This window comes from Coenobita brevimanus, chromosome 63, assembly GCF_032717465.1.
Source record: "Coenobita brevimanus isolate Jiangsu-jjx chromosome 63, ASM3271746v2, whole genome shotgun sequence".
NCBI lineage: Eukaryota > Metazoa > Arthropoda > Malacostraca > Decapoda > Coenobitidae > Coenobita > Coenobita brevimanus.
Window position 1 is genome coordinate 36,484,648 of NC_137016.1, and position 21,997 is coordinate 36,506,644.

The 21,997-nt window shown below is 42.9% G+C and overlaps 1 protein-coding gene across 1 annotated transcript in view; it reads right to left on the bottom strand.

The window, feature by feature from the left end:
- The window catches only part of C3G (C3G guanyl-nucleotide exchange factor), a 195,864-nt gene that overhangs the window by 53,292 nt on the left and 120,575 nt on the right, over positions 1-21,997 (bottom strand). The window contains exons 13-15 of the mRNA XM_080275935.1: positions 18,080-18,202; positions 12,396-12,581; positions 6,117-6,342 (exon numbers count right to left, since the gene is read on the bottom strand). Of these exons, the coding sequence (XP_080132061.1) occupies positions 6,117-6,342; positions 12,396-12,581; positions 18,080-18,202 (535 nt within the window). The remainder of the gene's footprint in view (positions 1-6,116; positions 6,343-12,395; positions 12,582-18,079; positions 18,203-21,997) is intronic.

Genomic DNA, 21,997 nt, shown 5'->3' on the forward strand with positions numbered 1-21,997 from the left:
TAATAAATGGATCAAATCAATAAATGAATAAAGATAAATGAAAGACAAATACCTATCATCAATACTGTATACTGTACAGTCAGACCTCACTATATGTTTCTTCATCATGTGATAAACTGCTGGAACTAAAAAGAGCTCAAAGAGCGCATACCTCCACCAATGCCATTGGCATTAAAAAGGATCCAGATCTGCCCCAAAACATGATCAATTTTTTCTTGGTCCATGGCCCACCTTTCCATAAAATTTCAATGAAATTCATTAGGAACTTTTGGAAATATTGTGCAGGATACTCCGGATCTGGATCTGAATCCGTCCCAAAATTAATAATTTCTTCCTTGGCCCATGGCCCACCCTTTCACACAATTTCATCAAAATTCATTCATAACTTTTTGAGTGGTCCCAAATCTGGATCCGCCCCAAATTTTAATCATTTCTTTCTTGGTCCATGGTGCACCTTTCCACAAAATTTTATTGAAATTCATAGAGAACTTTTGGAGATATTGTGTGGGATACTCCAGATCTGGATCTGGATCTGGCCCAAAATTTAATCATTTATTCCTTGTCCCATGCCCCACCCTTCCATAAAAATTTCATCAAAAACTGTTCATAACTTTTTGAGTAATTCTGCTGATTGCTGACAGACAGACAGACAGCAACAGAGACAGGCAGACAAACAAACAAATCAATGCAGGGTAAAACATAACCTCCTTGACAAAGGTAATGATAATCTAAAAGTTATACCCAGCACAGCTATAACGACGGCGAAATTCGCTTATAAGATACTTTTAGTGGCCGCATAAGTCAGTCCATTGCAATGGTGCCTCCTGTGAAAGGTGCCAAAAACCCAAAATGGCCACCCAGTGTTTACATTTGCTGTGATCATCTCCCTCTTCTTCCATTTTGTATATAGAAGGCCAATGAAACACCACACCTAATAACAGTGCAAGTGCCTAACAAATAGTGCAGTGTGCAACATTATGTGAAGTGATAACTTTTTGTGTGAGATGATGAAACTTGTGACATGGAAATCACATCTGGCAAGGACGCTACCCTCAGTGGAAAGTGTGGTACTATTGAGAGCACTGAAGCCATGCCAAAAAGGTTAAGGTTATGCGAGATTTTAGGCTTCGTGGTCTTTGGCCCCCCTCCTATTCCTACTGAACCCATGTTATATCGACCTTGCTCTATGATGAATCACCATGCTATGGATTTTCTCTTGATGCTTTACCACTGTCCAACAAGGTGTGACTACTGTGTACAGTCAGTCTTTATTACAGCTGTGTCACTTAATGATGCTTCATAAATAAGTTAAAGGTACAGGTCAGGGTAGACACTATGATGCAATGATATTCATTTCACCTTAACTTAGCCTAGATTTTCATGGTTTTGCAGCTTATTTCACATACCTCAACACTAGAAAACAACAATACTTGGGTTCAACAACCTTTCCACAGACATTTCTCTAGTGTAAGTCTCTGGTACTGTATCATCAGCAAAGAGCAACACCGGAAGCTCCCAAATCTCACCCTCATTCATTAGAGCCACCCCCACATCCACTGTCCTACCCTGCACCTCCTTTACAACCCCATCCATGTATATATTAAACAGCCATGGAGACATCACACAACCCTGTTTCAGTCCCACATTGAGATCAAAGAACTCACTCAGCTCACCATCCATTTGCACCGTAGCCCTAGCTCCCTCGTACATACTCTTCACAGCACTCAACAATTTCCCCTCCACTCCATATATTCTTAATACCTTCCACATACCTTGCCTATCTATGCTGTCATAAGCTTTCTCCAAGTCCATGAAGGCAGCATACACTTTCCTTCCCTTCTCTAGATACTTCTCCACTAAACATCTTAGAACAAATATCTGATCTACACACCCTTTTCCCTTCCTAAATCCCCCTTGTTCTTCTCCAACTAGCTCCTCTGTCATATGCCTAACCATATCAATGAGTATTCTACCATATATTTTACCAGTCACACTAAGTAGGCAAATACCCCTATGGTTACCACATACTTCTCTCTCTCCTTTTCCTTTGTATAAAGGAACAATTATACCTGATTTCCAGTCCTCTGGAACCCTTCCCTCTTCCCAAGCCAATCTACACAACTTCCATATCCACTCCACAACAATCTCACCCCCATACCTAAGCATTTCACCACACACTCCATCAATTCCTGGGGCCTTTCCCAACTTAATACTCTTCATCGCTTCCACTACTTCCGCCCTACTGATCTCTTCCTCCCTCCTCTCATCTCTTCTTCTCCCAGTCATTCCCCAACCACTTATACTCGCACTGTTCTCACTCTCCACATTCAACAAATCCTCAAAGTGCTCTTTCCATCTCCTCAGTTTCTCTCTCTTCTCCACCAACAATCTATTATTCCTATCTTTCACTCCCCTACTATTTCCCCTTTCACACTGCCTTACTTTCTTTACCTCCTTCCAAAACAATTTCTTACTCTCCCTCCATTTCACACTCAGATTCCTCCCAAACTCTTCATCCACTTTCTTTTTACTCTCCTTCACCAGTCTCTTAACCTCCCTTCTCCTGCTCACATATACCTCTCTCTTCTCTCTCTCATCTTCTCCCCTACCTCTACTCGCTAACCATTCACTATATGCCTTCTTCTTTTGTTCCACAGCTCATGTCACCTCATCATTCCACCATGCTGTCCCTTGCACACCCTTGCATCTCCTCCTCACTCCACAAACCGCCTCACATGCTGCGCCTATCTCTTCCGTGAATATCTTACATACGTCTTCCACCCCTTCCATTGCTCTAGCTCATACCTTCCCAGTCTTTCTTCCACTATGCTCTTATACTCTGTCATTTTCTCACTATCTTGCAATTTCTCCACTCTTCTCACAGGAGTTGCTTCCTCCTGTCTTCCCCTTCGTCTCCTCAACCACTTTCTTTGCAGCTCTACCTTGGCCATCACTAAGTGATGGTCCGAGACTCCATTCCCCCACCCTCTCCACACTCTTGCATCAAACACTTGTCTTCTCATTCGCTCATCCACACACACGTAGTCTATCATTGCCTTTCGTTCAACAAGTTCACCATCCATCCTCCTCATTACTCTCCATGTGATGAGTAAGGATGGAACTTTGGGGGATGAAGTGCGTGAAAGGGTACAGCAGGGAAGGAAGGTTGTTGGTACACTGAGAGCAGTGATGAGAAATAGGGAGGTGAGTATGGAAGTTAAGAAGTCACCGCGTGATAGTATTGTGATCCCTACCCTGACGTATGGAAGCGAGGCATGGACCTTACAAGAGGGGAACAAGTCAAGAGTGATAGCAGTGGAAATGAGTTACTTGAGGGGAGCATGTGGAGTGACATGGAGGGACAGGTTGACGAATGAAGAAGTGAAGGAACGCTGTGGGGTGGATGTGGATGTGGTTGAGAAGATTAGGAGAAATACACTGAGGTGGTTTGGACATGTGGAGAGAATGGAGAATGAAAGACTGACTAAGAGGGTGTATGTGGGTGAGGTGGGGGGAGGGAGAGGGAGAGGTAGACCGAGGATGAGGTGGAGGGATGGAGTTGAGAGGTATATGAGGGAGGGGGGGGGTGAGCTGGGGGGAGGGTAATCAAATGGTGGGTGACAGAGCGACTTGGAGGCGTTTTGTCTGGAGCCACCCCTTGCGGGATTAGGGCGTCGGGCTATTAAAAAAAAAATAAAAAAATTAAAAAAAAAAGTCTCTGGTTCCAGCTTAACATTCAAGATGGAGAGATTGAAATTTTTGACCAAGTCTGAGAGAAAAGGGTATAGTTGTAGTGCTATCTCCATAAACTTGGCATCTCAGCTAATGGTGGGTTATTCATCCACTACCCATGATACATGACTACTGTAGGATCAGGCTACCACAGTTACTGTCCTTCCCTTTGGTGTTACTCTAAGCAGTCACTTTACTTATCAGCCAACAAGAGGTAGATGGACACCTGTGTTGAGTTGACACCAAATACTCACAACAAAATTAAAATATGGTGCTGACGGGTTGGCAGCTTCATTGCTGTAGTTTTTTCATCCTAACCTGGTCCAGATTTTTAGCAGATTTTTACCAAAAATGATAATGCTAAGTCTGTATTTTCTTTTCATTGCACTTTTGTAACCAGCAACATATCGTCACTCTCATAAAGAAACTGCCTAAGTCATTTTTTCTACTTTTCGGGAAATTGAGAAAAACCTGTCTCATTTTCCTAACTTTTAAACGACTCAGGCAGAAACTTCAAGTGCATTTTAGACCACTCACACCCTAAACCTGGCAAAGCCAGCTATACCAATAAGCACGCCACGTGATGAAGAATTGATTTAGGCAAAAATCCAGATATCGCCGAAAAATGACTTAGGCAATTTCTTTATGAGGGTGATGATATTATATTATGAATTTATTGCCACATCTTGGCACTAAGTACTGAGAGGTGGCATTTTCAGAGCAAGTTAATGTACGACAAAATAGACAAAGGGGGATTGTGGAAAGTATTGCGCATATACAGTGTAGATGGTAAGCTGCTAGGTGCTGTCAAGAGTTTTTATGATGGTAGCGAAGCATGTGTAAGGATTAATAGGCATCTAAGTGAATGGTTCATGATCGGTGTGGGCATGCGACAAGGTTGTGTGATGTCCCCATGGCTGTTCAATATATATATGGATGGGTGATGAAAGAAGTACAAACAAAAGTAATGGCGAGAGGGATTGCATTGGTAATGAATGGTGATGGATGGAATATCTCAAATTTTTTGTATGCTGATGATGCAGTACAGCTTGCAAGTACTGGACAAGAACTTGGTAGGCTAGTACAGAGTTTTGCTGATGTCAGTGAGCGTCGTTCCTTGACAGTAAATGCAGAAAAGAGTAAAGTGATGGTTATTGAGAGAGAAGGTGACTCCCGGTGTGATGTTACAGTGAATGGAGAGAGACTGGAATTGGTGAGAGAGTTCAAATACCTGGGTACAGTGATAGAAAAGAGAGGAAAATGTGCAAAAGAAGTGGTAAGTAGAGTGACACAAGGTAGAAAGGTAGCTGGCGCAATGAATGCCTTGATAAGAAACAGAGGCTTGAGTGTTGCAGCTGCACAAGGCTTACATGAGAGAGTGTTAGTGCCAACAATATGGATGTGAGTCTATGGTGTGGCATGAAAATGAAAAGTCAAGAGTAAGAGCAGTGGAGATGGGACTGCTGAGGAATGTATGTGGAGTACAGAGAGTGGATAGGATACGAAATAATGTGATTCGTGAAAGGTGTGGAGTGAGGAAGTCGGTGGACATGTGAATGGTGTGGAGTGAGGAAGTCGGTGGACACGTGAATGGTGTGGAGTGAGGAAGTCGGTGGACACCAGAATCAAAGAGAATGTACTGAGATGGTATGGTCACGTAGAGAGAATGGATAACAATGGAGTGGTGAAAAAGATATATCGAGCGAATCTGAAGGAGGGAGGAGGGAAGGCAGGCCAAGAAGGTGGAGAGATATGGTGGATGAGTGTGTGTGGAAGAGAGGTTTGGAAGTCGGTGAGGCTAGGGAACTGCCAAGAGATCGAGCTGGCTGGATGAATGTTGTGAGAAATGCATGATCAGGGATTTTGGCACCCCTTTATAACGTAGCAGCATCCGGACTGACTCAATCGGATACGTTTATGTGAAGCTAGAGAATGTGATGAATGTTTTTGGTGTATCCGATAGAGCCAGGATTCCGGGGGCTTGAATGATGAGTGAATGGAAGCGTGGCTCATTAGATTGGGCAAAATTGGGCAGTCTGGACATTGCTACTCCTCATCTTGCCCATGGGTGGGAAAGGAGGTCTGGATGATGTTGATGATGATGATGTTAATGTATAGAGAGCATACTGCCATTACTGCCACAACCAGTGCTAATGAGAGATGCCTACACATGGTGCCAATGTAACATAGTGGCTCAGCTGCACAGTTATACAAATGTCCTTCATCTCCCTCCCTGTCTCCTGAGGGGAAGATAATGGACTGCCAGAAAAGGGCAACTTCAGCTTGCAGTCCACTAAGTTCGTATTTCATATGAAACTGGGGCTACAACAACTATTACTTCTAAAATATTACCACAACCAGGCAGGAGGCACTGCAAAACCTACCGTATTTCTTCTTCATGGGAAGTGGGGGTGGACTGTCATCAGATCCTGATATAATGGTTGTCTCCACTTTGTGTTGTCTTCGCAACACAACATTAGTGCTGCTGTAGCTACTGCTAAGGCTGCCACTGCTGCTGCTGGTACTACTGCTGCTGCTGCTGCTAACTGACTGCATGCTAAAGCCTGTCTTTGGAGGTAATCTTGGACTTGGATCACCCTTATGATGCATCTGCAGAGGTGATATGAGCAGTTTCTTTAACTCCTTGAATCTAGTGACTACCTCCAGACAGTTTTATTCTATACAACCATCCATCTAATATCCAGTCTCTTTTTGGCCCATCAGGAACAAAAAGACCTGGGACTAGGTTTCTCAATCCTGACATTTAAGGCAAGCACCAAGTGCTATTATATGAAAATATTATGTATCATATTGCACTGTACTGTTTATGAAGGCTCCAACATGCTTGCATGCATCGGCCTTGGTCACTTAATGGTGGCTCTCCACACTGCTCAATCTCTGAGAGCCTCCCTAATCAGTCTCATCACCCTCTATGATCTCATCCCAGGTCATTTTAGGTCTGCCTTTTGTAACCCTACCCATGACATTAACACCTCTCACCTTCTGCATCCAGTTTTCATTCTCCATCCTCTCAACAAAACAAAACCAACTCAATCTGCTCTTCCTCATCATAACACCAACACAATCAAGTCCCATCCTTCCTCTCAACACTTCAGTCATAATCCTAGCCCCCCCAGGCCCCACAATCAAGGATGCAATACAAATTCATCTAATCACTGTCATTTCTGTGCCAGTGACCCAGTGAATATCCTCTTCCTTCACTGCCCAGGTCTTATTACTGTAATGAACTTTTTTTTTTCCTTTCTTTTTTTTTTTTAAATAACAGAACAGAGGAAGGAAAAACAAATGAATAAAAAAAAATAATCCATACACCAGATTACTGGTGTCCTCTGTTCATAAAATATCTGTAACAGTTAGACTTGAACAGTTGTGGGTTGAAATTTGGAGGGAAACAACTCTGGGGAAGTGAGTTCCAGAGAGATGCAGTTCGGGGAATGAAAAAATTCTGATAGGCAGAAGTTCTGCAATATGGCTGAGTGACATTCCAGTCATGAGCGCTACCAGATGCCCGTGGAGCACGAGGGAAGGCATGGAGAGCCAAAAAATATATCTGTAAAATAATGCAAGGGAGGCAACATTCCTTCTTACTTGCAGGGGAGGTAGTTTAAATGTAATGGCAGGGTTGTTAATGATTCTAACAGCTTTATTCTGAATTTTGTCTAGTTGTCTTAATGCAACCTCTCCACAACCATTCCACAAGGGTGAGCAATATTCAAGCTGAGAGTGCACATGACTCTTATAAATTATAGCTAACTGCTCACTGGCGAAGAAGTTACAGACTCTGTACAATAATCCAAGTTTCTTTGAGGCGGTTTTAGGATGTGATCTGACATGAGAGGTCCACCTGAGGGCACTGTTAAGTGAGATACCAAGAATTCCAATACTTTTGGAGATGGGAATATTATTAGCACTGAAGGTAATGTACGAATCTGGCAATATCTGTCTACTAGGAAACTGTATATATTTAGTTTTACTAGCATTAAAAGAGACAAAGTTGTTTTGTACCCATTCACTGATTGTAGATAGATCTTGATTTATGGAGATGGCTGTACTGAGTTGAGAGGTAGAGATATTAGACTTTGCAAATGGATGTCTGAGTGTGAATGAACTATGTTGCATTGAGTCACCAGCATATGAGTGAATGGGATTGTGGGTGACAGATAAGAGATCATAAATATGAACCAGAAATAGGGTTGGCGCCAGAACTGATCCCTGCGGCACGCTGGCGTTAACTGAGTGGAAATTGGAATATACATCATCTACTTTTACTCTTATTTTCCTGTCACTAAGATATGAAGAAATCAAAGGAACAAAAGACGTTAATCCATAGCAAGGGAGTTTGGACAGCAGGGAACGATGCCATACTCTGCCGAAAGCTTTAAAGACATCAAGAGCTACTGCATGAGTTTCTCCAAAAAGATCAATTGATTGATGGATGGTATGAGTTAAGAGATTGAGTATGTCAATGGTGGATCTTTCATGGCAAAAACCATATTGTCTATCACTAATTAAGTTGTTGGATTCAAGATGTTTAACAATGTGCTTATTAACTAAAGTTTCAAATACCTTACCAAGAGAAGATGTGACAGCTATTGGTCTGTAATTGGAGGGGTCAGATGAACTTCCTTTCTTCGGAACTGGATGGATATTGGCTTCTTTCCATGAATTTGGGAATAAAGAAGTACGTATGCATAGTCTGAATAATTTAGTTAGGACAGAGGCAAGTTCAGGGGAACACTTTTTCAAAACAATTGGCGGAATTCCATCTGGGCCTGGAGCTTTGTTGGTAGGTAAATTGTCTAGGATGGATTTTATGTATCTTGTCTGTATTTTAAGCGGGGCAATTTCGGGAGAATCAAGTTCCAGTACTGGGACATTCTGGCTGGTATCGTCTATGGTAGAGTTTCTGGCAAAGGTACTGGCAAAGATATCTGCTTTCCCACGTGGGTCATTTGTAATGTTGCCATTTGAAGATTATAGTGGGGGAATGGAAGATGACTTGTTAGAGTTATTATTGAAAGAATTAAGAGTTGACCAGAATATTCTATTGTCACACAAGGATCCCTTTGCATAGAGGGAGAGCCTTTTCAATGTCAGGAGAGGCAACAGCTCCTGAATCTTCCACTAAACACTTCTTGTCCTTGTCCCAGCCTAACCTCCAGCACATGACATGTTCTCTAAATAACAAAACTCCTCCACTCATTCAACAGACTCTAAAGATCAATCCTTTCATGCTGTTCATGCTTTCCCTGACAAAATGTACATACAAAATGAGCATCATTTCACACCTTACCTCTAATACCACTACATCTTTTATGCACACTGAACAAAATGGGAGTTACTTCCCACAACCTTGTGGCAAACTGCACATGGCCACACTCCCTCTGCTTTGACAGTACTGCCACAAGCCCTAGACATCATCACTTTTGTTTTATTCACATTTACCCTCAAACCCTTGTGCCAAGTTCCATCTCTCCACTTCCTAAATCTTTCATCCACCTCCATTTCATTCTCTGCAATCAACAACAAGTCATCAGCATACAATATATCCCATGGGAGTCCATTTCTGAAATCATGTGAGAGTTTCAAATACCATGACAAACAGTAAGGGGCTCAAGACTGTATGACAAAGTATGACCCAATAACTATGATGCTCAGGAAAAGAGATTTTTACATGAATGACATTATAAACATCCATCAACCATATGAATATTCTTACTAATCCTCAAGCAATCCTCATTTATAATCAAATACATGCATTTAAAGTTCCATAATACTGTAACTGCATCACCACAAAGCAGATGAAAGAAAGGATGAAGAGAGTGACAGGAGGTGGTGTATGAGCAGTGAGGAAGAAAGAGGGCGAGGGAGAGTGAAAAGAAAAATTAAAATGGCATGTGATGGAAGGGAGAGAGGAGGAGGAGGAGGAGGAGGAGGAGTGGGAGCTGTAAGGAAGAAAGAGAAGGAGGGAGAAAAGGAGTAGAGAGGAAAAATGAGAAAGGGATGTGAAGGGAAGGAGAGAGGAGAGGAGAGGAGAGGAGAGGAGAGGAGAGGAGAGGAGAGAGGAGAGAGGAGGGGAGGGGAGGGGAGGGAGGGGAGGGGAGGGGAGGGGAGGGGAGGGGAGTTGAGTGGAGTGGAGTGGAGTGGAGTGGAGTGGAGTGGAGTGGAGTGGAGTGGAGTGGAGTGGAGTAGGAGTAGGAGGGGGAGCAATAAGAAAGAAAGAGGGAAAGGAGGGGAGGAGGAGTGAAAAGAAAAGAATTAAAAGGGTATGTAAAGGGATGGAGAGAAGTGGAGTAGGAGTGGAAGCAGTAGGGAAGAAAAAGGAGGGAGGAGGAAGAGGAGCATGATGGGAAAATGCAAATGGGATGTGATGGGCAGGAGAGGAAAGGAGGGGAAGAGAAGGAGTGGAAGTAATGTAGTGAGGAAGAGAGACTGGAGAGGGGAAGAAGATTGGAAAAGAAAACAAGAAAGGGATGTGGAGGGAGGCAGAGAGAGGAGGAAAAGCAGGAATCATGATGAAGAAAGAAGGGGGTGGGGAGGAAAAGTCTATCTATCTATCTATTGCCAGATGCCTTGATTCCGTAAGGGGTGGCCACAAACAAATCACCACCATGTCGCCCTGTCCCCCACCATTTCACTGCCCTGCTCCTAGCTCACATTACCCTCTCATATATCTCCCCACTCCATCCCTCCATCTCATCCTTGGCCTCCCTCTCCCTCTCCCCCCCTCCACCTCACTCACATACACTCTCCTCATCAGTCTCTCGCTCTCCATCCTCTCCACATGGCCAAACCACCTCAAAATGTTTCTCCTAATGGTTCCTATCACAACCACATCCACACCACAATGTTCCTTCACTTCCTCGTTTGTCAGTCTGTCCCTCCATGTGACTCCACATGCTCCTCTCAAATAATTCGTTTCCTCTGCTCTCACTTTTAACTTGTGTCCCTCCAACAAGGTCCAAGCTTCACTTCCATACGTTATAGTTGGTATCACAATACTGTCATGCTAAAAATTTCTCACTTCCATGCTCATTTCCCTGTTTCTTATCACTGCTCTCAAGGAACCAACAACTCTTCTTCCTTGTTGTACCCTTTCATGCACTTAACCCTCTAAACTTCCAACTTTACTCATCACAGTACTCAATTACAACTTAAACACACTCACATTTTCAATTTCCTCCTCATTCAACCTCACAGTACATTCAGTGACTTCATTTCTCTTGAAGACCATAACTTTACTCTTCCCTACATTCACCTTTAGATTCCGTTTCTTACACACTCTCCCAAACTCATCCACCAAACCTTGCAACTCCCTTTTGTCTTCACTTAACAACACAGTATCATCTGTGAACAACAGTACAGGAAGTTTTCAAACACTGCCCTCTCTCATTAGGGCTGTCCAACATCCACTGCCCTACCTTGTATCTCTTCTATAATCCCATCCATATACAGATTGAACAACCATTTTGATATAACACATCCCTGTGTCTATCCAACCTTCAAATAGAAAAATTTACTCAGTTCACTATCCACATGCACTGCAGCCTTAGCACCCTCATACATATTCTTAATGGCATTCAACAACTTCCCATTTACTGGATCCATCCATCCATCATCCAATCCTACATTGCCCCATGAGGAGCGTAGCAGCCCGGGGCGAGGCAGTTGGTCCTGACATTTAAGATGAGAATGACCAGCCTCACTCATCTCTGAGTGGCATTACATGAGCAATCAACCCCAACCACCCCTTGGATATAAACCTTCACCGGCTCAATCCGATTGGAGTGCAATAATTACGCACTAAACCACCAGGCGCCAAAATTTGATTATATGGTTACCACCCTGCATAGTAAATGGTTTCCTGGTGCACAGGAAACCATTTGGCTTGTCACTCAGTGTAGAGTCACCCACAGGCTGAAGGAAGTGGAAAGAATGAAGGAAAGAAAGACAGAAGAAGGAGTGTAATATATTCTTGATACTTTCCACAGTCCTTGTCTATCCACCCTGTCATATGCTTTCTTCAAATCCATGAAGGCCACATACAACTTTTTTCTTTCCACCAAAGACCTAAGATTGAATATCTGATCTACACAACCTCTTCCCTTCCTAAAACCTCCCTGTTCTTCTCCAACCAATTCCTCTGTTTTTTCCCTAACTCCGTCAATAAGTATCCTACCATCTACTTTTCCTATTACACTAAGAAGACAAATGCAGTGGAAAAATGAGAAAGGGATGAGAAGTGATAGAAAAAAGAGAAGGATGGGAGGGAACAGTGAAGAAGAAAGAGGGAGGGAAGATAAAAGAAAGGAAATAAAAAACGAGAAAGGAATGTGAGGAAAGAGAAAGGAGAGGAGGCATGGGAGCAATGACAAAGAAACAGGGAGGAGGAAGAAGGAATAAAAATGGAAATGAAAAAGGGATATGAAAGGATAGAGAGGAGCGGAGGAGTGGGAGCAGTGAAGACGAAAAGAGGGGGCAGGAAGGAGGGAGGGAATTGAAAAATAGAGAAAGGGAAGTGAAGAAAAGGAGAGGTGAGGAGGAGTGTGATAAGTGATAAGGAAAGGAGGGGGAAGGAGAGTTGGGTGCAGTGGAAATGAAAAATAAATGTGAAGAGAGGGAGATGAGGGAAATGAACTCACTTTTAACCTGGCAATGCTCCCATCCACGTGGTCCACCTCTAGGTTGTCATAGGTACTGGTGCGGCCATCATCACTACTCCTGCCATCCTCAGAGCCTCGTGCCTCTATGCTGCCCCGTCCACGGACCTTGACTGGCAACTTTGGGGGCACAGTCAGACTGAGGACATGGTTCTCTGCCTTCTCACCCTGTAGTAATACCATGACATAATTAGCACAAGTTAAAGTAATGTGGTGCGATTGGTAAAGAGCTTGGGTCAGAACATGCTGTGGCCTATGCACTATGATTTAAGTGCCGGAGGTGAGTAGAGGTTCTTCTTTCATGGAAACACCACCAGGGGTGTACGTCAGTCTCCAATCCTTAATTGTTCTAGACTATTGTTGCACTAGCTTTGGGACCCTACTCTCTGATGGAGGCAAAGTGGGATTTTTTTTTTTTTTATACCCCCCCTGTGGCAGGGGGGACACAATCTGGCCGCACTATGGGGTGGTACTACTACTCTGAGGCCAGGTTGTGTTAGGAAGAATACTGCCACCGTATTCCCTGTGTGTCGTAAAAGGCGACTAAAAGGTGCGGGGTGAGGGGACTAGGGACACCCTCCTCTGTTTTTAGTTCCTAAAAAGAGACAGGCCAGAGAAAGGGATGGGGGACTGAGTTATCCCCGTACCCTGAAGACTGGGTCTATGAATGTGCGTGGATGTAGTACGACTGAGGCTAAAAGGGAGGAGACTGGGAGAATGTTTGTGAGAAGAATGTTGGATGTGTTAGCTTTGCGTGAAACAAAGATGAAAGGGAAGGGTGAGTCTATGTTTGGAACTGTGAATGGAAGATTGTCAGGTGTTGATAGAGGAAGGGCAAGAGAAGGTGTGGCCTTGTTAGTGAGTCCGGAAGTACAGCAGTGTGTGATTGAATGGAAAGAGGTGTCATCGAGACTGATGTGGGTGAAAATGAAATTTGAACTTGAGTTGTGGGTGTTTGTGAGTGCATATGGGCCTGGTAGTGAATGGGATGATGAAGAAAGGGAGTCTTTCTGGAATGATGTTGATGAGTGTCTGCAGAGTTTTGGAGCGAATGTGAATGTGGTAATGACGGGAGATCTGAATGCTAGAGTGGGAAATGTAGCAGTTGAAGGTGTAGTTGGTATGCATGGTGTGCCTGGAAAAAATGAAATGGGGAACGAATGACAGGGATGTGTGTTGAGCGAGAGATGGTGATTGGAAATACGCTGTTCGAGAAGAAAGATATTTATAAGTATACATGGGTGAGACAGGAGGGTAGAATGGTTGTAGATAAAGCATAGATGGACTATGTGGTTGTGTCTAGGAATGTAATAGAAGATTGTTGGATGTGAGAGTTCTGAAAGGGGAGGGTGGAGGTATGTCTGACCACTACCTGACAGAGGGAAAGTTAAGAGTAGGTAAGAGCCGGGTGACAGCTAGGAGGGTTAGGTGTGGCAGGGAGGCTTTGAAAGTGAGTGAGTTGGATAAAAGAGAGAAAATGATAGAGTATCAGGAGAAATTGAAAGATGAGTGGAATGCAATGAAAGATCAGGAAAATGGAAGTGTGGAGGAGGAATGGCAGTATTTTAAGAGTGCTGTGGTGGGGCATGCAGAAGAGGTGTGTGGTGTGAGGCGTGTGGGTGGTGGTGTAAGAAAAGGAAGTGAATGGTGGTACGAGGAAGTATGGCTGTGGCTGAGAAGAGATGTGCACATGAAGTGTGGCTGCAGAGGAAGGATGAGGTGTCATATGAGAGGTATAAGGAAAAGAGGAATAGGGCGAGAAGGGCTGTGCGTGATCCTAAAGTGGCAGCAGATGAGAGGTGGGGTAGGCGGCTGACTGAGAATTTTCCAGAATAAAATGTTCTGGAAGGAGGTGAAAAGGGTGCGAAAGGGAGAGTCTGGGAAGGATGAGCGAGTAAAAGCAGAGGATCGAAGGATGTTAATTGAGATGGATGCAGTAAGGAAGAGATGGGCTGAGTATTCTGAAAGATTGTTAAATGTAGAGGAGGAAGGGTGGCTGAGATTGTGGCAGATGGAAGGGTGCAATGAATAAATGTGTTGAGAGAGTTGAATGATTCTTTGATCACGAAGGAGGAAGTGGAGAAGGCAGTAAAGGAAATGAAAACAGGGAAAGCTGCAGGTGTGGATTTGTGTGCTGTGGAATGCCTGAAGGGTAGTGGAGTGACTATTGTTGACTGGTTAGTAAAATTGTTGAATGTGTGTTTTGTGAAAGGTATGGTGCCAATTGACCGGGCAAGTGCTTGTGTGGTCCCGTTATATAAAGGCAAGGGTGATAAGTATGAATGTACTAGCTTTAGGGGTATAAGTCTGTTGAGTGTTGTAGGTAAAGTGTATGGTAGAGTGTTAATTATGAGAGTTAGAGAGGGTACAGAGGGAGTGATTGGTGATGAGCAGTGTGGCTTGAGGAGAAGGAGGGGATGCATGGATCAGGTGTTTGCTGTGAGACAAGTGTGTGAAAAGTATTTAGTGAAAGGCAAGGATGTGTTTTGGGCATTCATGGATTTAGAGAAAGCGTATGATAGAAGTGATAGGGAGGCTTTGTGGATTGTTTTAAGATTGTATGGACTTGATGGTAGGTTACTAAAAGGGGTGAAAAGTTTCTATGTAAATAGTAGAGCGTGTGTAAGAGTGGGAAATGCTGTAAGTGATTGGTTTTCCGTGAGAGTGGGGCTGCGACAGGGATGTGTGATGTCGCCTTGGTTGTTTAATATTTATATGGATGGTGTTGTAAGGAAGGTGAATGGAAGAGTTTTAGGTGGGGGTCTCAGTCTGGTGAATGTTGATTGTGAAAAGTGGAATCTGAAGCAGCTGCTGTTTGCAGATGATATTGCACTGGTGGCTGATTCAGAGGAGAGATTAAGACAGTTGGTAGAGGAGTTTGGAAGGGTGCATGAAAGGAGGAAATTGAAAGTAAATGAGAATAAGAATAAAGTGACGAAGTGTACGAGGTTGGTAGATGGTAGGGGGATGAATATAGTTTTGAAAGGTGAGTTGCTTGAGGAGGTAGAGTAATTTAAATATTTAGGGTCACATGTTGCTGTGGATGGAAGAATAGATGCAGAAGTGAAGTTTAGAATGAATGAAGTAGGTAAGATGCTGGGAGGAATGAAAAAAGTGTTTAGATGTCGTTTGCTTAGAATGGATGTAAAGAGAAGGTTGTAGGAGGGTGTTGTGGTACAGACTGCATTATATGGGGCTGAAACATGGAATATGGGTGTAGCAAAGAGGAAAAGTTTGAATGTAAAGGAGATAACGTGTCTGAGGAGTATGTGTGGAGTGACGCATATGGATCGAGTGCGAAATGATGAAGTGCAAAGAACTGGAGTTGTTCGGGAGATGGCTGGTAGAGTTGAGCAGAGGGTGTTGCGATGGTTTGGGCATATGGAGAGAATGGATAATGAGTGATTGGTGAAAAAGATAACTAGCTCTGATGTGAGAGGTGTAAGGCTGAGAGGGAGACCATGAATAGGATGGATGGACAGTGTGAAGAGAGCGCTGGATGCGAGAGGGATGTCTGTTGAGCAAGGAAGAGTGGCTGTGCGTGACAGAAATAAATGGAGAGAAATTGTGAATGAATAAATGATGACGCAGCCCTGACGGGGTATTCTCCCGCATTTGGTCTGATCAGCTAGTCAGGTCAGGTGCGGGTAAGGGGATGGGTCTATTATGATGTGGCAGGGGTAAACCAGCTCTGCTGTTGGGCCCTGTTGCGGATGTCACTGATTGCACTGCGCAGGTGACCCTTGTGCAGTTTGGATCTGTCCCTTCTCCCCTTTGGGGTTAAAATGCGAATGAATGTGTTTGAATGGATGGGTGAATGGGGAGTGTGTCGTCCTGTCTCGGCTACCTCCCTTTCCTTGGGGGAAGCAGCCTAGGTATATAGATAGATTTTTTATACCAGTGATGGCCTTCCACAGGTTTGATCTCCAAGAGGTTAATGGAAGTTTTTCAATCAATTAATGCCATCATGGGTTGTTGACTGATTTCCAAGAGGTGACTATTGGCTTTTCCATCATGTAATGTCATCAAGCAATGGAGGCTGGTCATCCAACCTTACATATACTGAACTATGGAAAATGAATCTCAGGTCCTTTTATCCGGAATAGGGTACTACAGGATTGGCTGTTACTGTTTAATTCTGGGCACAGACTTGACGGCCCCTTCTCAGGCCCAGCTATCTTTCTAGGTGCCCCACACATTAACATGTCACCATTACAGCACCAATACCCATCACCCATACTAAATGCATGTTGGGGAGGTCTCATTCAGGACTAGTTCTGGTATTGGTGGGGGTGTTTTTATGATATGTCCGTGAGCCTTGTGGTAGATCAGTAAAGTTTGTTTCATGAAAGTCAATTTCTCAATTTGTTCCTTATCTCTGTCTAGGACTGAAATCACAGTCTTCCAAGCAATGATGTGCAATACCTCTGGGATGTAACAGCTATGATCATTACTGTTTCTATGTATAAGTCTTTCTCTTTACCTTACAATTTTTTTCTCTATACTCAAATGGACCAACTTATTTTACCTTATGTAACTGACATTCAGATTGTGATTAAACTTTCAAAAAAATTATCATCATTGTCTTGTCTCCAGTGCCAATCATCAGGGTGGGTCATTTTCATATTTAAACAAAATTAGAAATTAAAAATCTATTAGATATGTAAACACAGTTTGAACACTGTTGTGTTTATACTTTAACAACTGGTATTAGAAAAGGACACCAACATGTGGTGGTACCAATATAGCCAGGTGACTCAACTGCCTGGTTATACAAACATACTAATGCTCCCTCCCTCTCCCTCAAAAGATGGTAAATTACAGGACAGCTTCAGCTTGTAGTTCACCAGGATCATGCCCAGACGAGCCTGGAACCATAAGTTTGGATAGCTCCATACTTCACCAAAATTTTGTCTGTTATGATGTTTGTTTAGCTTCTTATTTCTTTTCATTTATAAATGGTTTCCCATACACCTGGAAACCATTTACTACACTGGGTGGTAACCATATAACCAAATTATGGCACCTGGTGGTTTTGTGGGTAATTTGGTGCTCCAATTTGATTAAGCCTGGGCAGGTTTATATCAATGGGGTGGCTGGGGTTTTGTTGCACACGTAACGCAACTCAGGGATGAGTGAGGCTGGTCACTCAACTTGCTTTTCCCCAGGCTCCTATGCTCCTCATGGGGCAACACAGGATTGAATGGATGGATATAAAGTCTCCAATATAGTTGCATTCGTCAAACTTGGTTGCCTAATGGTAGATCTCCACGCTGCTTCATCTCTAGCAGCAGCTCTATTTAGTCCTTTATTTGTGAGGTCACACTCTATGACCTTGTCCTAGTTCTTTTTCCCCCCCTCTCACAACTGTACCCTCAATGTTCACATCTCTCACCCTCCGTACAAGTCATCCTTCATTCCCTCCATAAGCCCGAACCATCTCAGTTTGAACCCTTCTCAACACAACACTAATACAGTACATTCAAATCCCATCTTTTGTCTCAGCTCTTCATTCACAGTCCTAACCTGCCTATTCCTAAATTCATTTAAACATGCTGAATCTAGTGTCAACTCATCAAAACTTTCCAATATTATCTAATCTGACCTTACTCTCACTTGCCCTCATCTCAACAGAAAAACTTTAAATGTGACTTGCCCTGACCCACCTCACTGGAAGAGGTTGAGGATGATGATGATGTGGAGGAGCGAGTGGTGGTGGAGGTGTGTTGGGTGGAGGAGGAGTAGGTCACTGTGCGCTGTGAATGGTGGGTCACTCTACTTCCGCTCACCTGTCATGCAGCCACACAGACCATATAGTAAAGTACCATGCATATCACAATGCTTAATCACAAAAGAATATAATAGGCATGGCAGTCCTCATTATAAACACCAATGGTTGTTATATTTGTATTACGACCAAGTGAACCTGTCTAACAAGAAAACTTACAGAAAACAAAGTAAAGTTTCTAAGAGTTGTTGCAGATCTAGAAAATATATGGGGGGGGGGGCACAAGCACTGATATATCAGATTTAATTAAATGCCATGTTTGCGTTGGTATACAGTATATATGAAAGATGGAGAAATTATTACTAACCATATTATTTTGTACCTATTATTAATATTATTTTCATTATTATCATTGTTATTATTATTATTATTAATATTATTATTATTATTATTATCATTATTATTATAGAGTATTATTATACTGGGGGGGTATGTGCCCACGTACCCCCACCCTAAATCAACCACTAAGTCAATGATGTGCTCCATAAAAACTCAATTCATTCCAAGAATTACAACTGCAAATGGGTGAAAACTGACAGTTCAACACTACTGGCAGCAAATGTATTCTAATGAGAAATTTTTCAGGAATGTATGGCAAAAAAAGGTCAATTTGATTACTTATAATGAGGACTTCCTGTTCAGACACACAAACTTGGAAGTACTGTAATAAATAGGTCATGACAATACAATTACAGTATAACTAAGGATAAAATACTACAGTGCTGGTGTGGGTGAAGAGTCAGGAATGTGACATATTACCAGTTGGAAATTACATTGGCCAGTGGCATGTATAATCATGCATCACAGTTCCTCCTTGCCCTCGAACAATGGTGCTGGAGAGGGATACTTCCATTTGGCAGCACCAATATTACCAGGTAACTCAACTGGTTGGTTTTACAAAAGTTCCTCAGCTAGTTCCCAAAAGGAGGATGGTGGACAGTAGGAGAAGGGTGGCTTAAGCCTGCAGTCCACTGAGCTAACATCCAGATAAGCCTCAGGCCACAACACAACCTGTTGTTGGCAATTCAAAGATTTCCTAGCCTCCATGAGTATCAATGTCATCTCAAACTTTTCCCTGTGTAGTCTAGCAGAGCTTTATACAACCACCTTGTTGCTGTGACCAAGCTTGTCTGAAATGTGAACTCAATGGACTTCAGACTAAAGCTGCATTTCTCCTGATGTCTGCCAGCCACCTTCAGGGAGCAAGGAGGGAGCTGAGGGGCATCTGTATATCCAGTTAGCTGTGCTACTTGGCTATATTACTGCCACCACATAAAGGTGCCCCTTTCCAGTGCCAGCATGGAGCGTGAGCAGGAAGTAGGGCTTATGAAAGTACTGTACCTGCATTATAAATGAAACAATCCCAACTTCACTATCAAATGTTTACTATAGGAACAAAATGAAGCACGGAAGTCAGCCAGGTCCATCTTGATGCCTGCAAACAAAACTAATAAACATAGTATATGACAAGAAATACAGAGCTTGTGCCAAAGTGTAGCAGAGAATACAAGACAAAAGACTTCTACTTTCATGCAAACCAGAAATATAAGCTAATTATCATCATTATCATCCAAAGCTATTTTTATACCTATGTAAGAATATTTACAAAACAGCAGCAGGCATAATAAATGAAAATTTGCTTTCATTTCGACATCTAAACTCTGATGACCTATTTCATATAACATTTTTGCCATCTCCATGTGACTATATTTAACTGATGGGTCTTGTGGTGAAAGGGTTGATAAAGACTATTTACCGCGTATCTATGTACCTATAGCCAGATGCCTTAACCCCTTCCCCACGATGACGCTTGTACATCGTCAAAACTCATCAGAGCGCACATACTCAGGCGCCCCTGTGTCGTCATATATTATTGCAACCAAAGAAGACAGCAGAGGGGTTTGTTTATTGTACTAGGGCCTTTCATAATGGCTAGCAAATGTTACTGAGGATAAAATAAACTCCATCCACTTTTTTTTTTCTCAGCTAATTCCAATACAGTACTGTATATTTGGGAGGTCATGTGATCGCTGCCATACTGGTGAGTAACATTGCCTGCTGCCATCAGTCTTGGCTGTGAACCATAGGATAGTGTTTTGTTGCTCCCTCCACAGTGAATCATGGCTGAATCACAGACTATTTTTGAGGAATATCGAGATTCCTCAAGTGATGAGGAGTATCAGCCGTCGATGTAAGACACAGATATCGATGACTCATCCAGTGATGAACTAGAAAGTGATGAGTTTAATGATATTGAAGAGAAAGAAGTCAATGGTGGCTGGTGCCTGATAGGTGACATATGTGGTGATATGTCCCACCCACATGCCTGAATTTACAAGTGATTTTTTCGGGCTGAACCCAGCAATTAGTGAATTTGAAATTCTATCACCTTTGGACTCTTTCAAACTAAGTTTTGATGATCATCTGGTGAAGAAAATATGTGAATGGAGAAATAAGGGGGCAGATAAATTTCTCAGTGAACACCCACAGAAAAAGGGTAAAGTAAAAAGTATTATTTGGCAACCAGTTTCAGAATGTGATATGTACACTTCTATCAGCCTTCTGTCTGCCATGGGAATAATGAAACTGCCCAGCATTTAAATGTACTGGAGCAAATGTATGTTGTATGTTGGACCAGCAGTGTTCTGTCCTGAAGTGATGAGCAGAGACCGGTTTGTCAGCCTAGATGTGAGTTCAGAGGCAATGGTTCTAATAAGTAAGCACATTGAATTAATTAGCCCTTATATGATCTTTCTCTGCCTTGTATTACTTATGATAGGCCTACTCCAAAATATCTTCCAATTTTTATTATTTTTATTACAGACACATGCAATGGCAGATTCAGCCTTACACACATACATATACACATATAGGCCTATACTCACTCACATATACACAAACATACAAACACCATAGCTATTTCCGCAAGATAGCAGCTTTTCCCTGGAAAAGCAATGTGGGGGAACGAGCACGGGAAGCCTCATACAGGGTAACGCTCGAGATTAGTCACCCTCATGGTGAAAGGGTTAATCCCATAAGGGGTAGCAATGTATGTATCTATGTGTATATATATTGTAAATACAACAGCACACCCTCGATATAATGAACTAACTGGTACCAGACCCTTGATATTAAACCTAATTGTTCATTTAAGCCGAACATCTTGCTGCTTGGTAATTTCCCAGGGGTCGTGGCTCTTACCGAACAAAGGTAATTAAATACAGAGCGTCGTTTGGTTGTACAGTCATAGACGACAATATACAGCTAGGTCTCAATGGCTCTTTTTCTCAATCTATCTATCTATCTATTGCCAGACGCCTCAATCCCGTTTGGGGTGGCCACAAACAAATCGCCTCCAAGTCGCCCTGTCCTCCGCCATTTCACTCCCCTGCTCCCAACTCACACCCCCCTCTCTCATATACCTCTCCACCCCATCTCTCCATCTCATCCTCGGCCTCCCCCTCCCTCTTTCCCCCTCCACCTCACTCACATACACTCTCTTCGTCAGTCTTTGACCCTCCATCCTTTCCACATGGCCAAACCACCTCAGTGTGTTCCTCATAACGCTTTTTCTCAATAAATGCTCTATTTATGGCTTCTCTCACAATGCTGCTCACCCAAAGACTGGTGCAGTATTCTGCGGGATGCAGAAGTAAGTGTGTGTGTGTGTGTGTGTGTGTGTGTGTGTGTGTGTGTGTGTGTGTGTGTGTGTGTGTGTATTTACCCCAACTGTATTTACCTAATTGTGATATACAGGAAATGAGCTACGCTCGTGGGGTCCCGTCTCTGTTTCTCA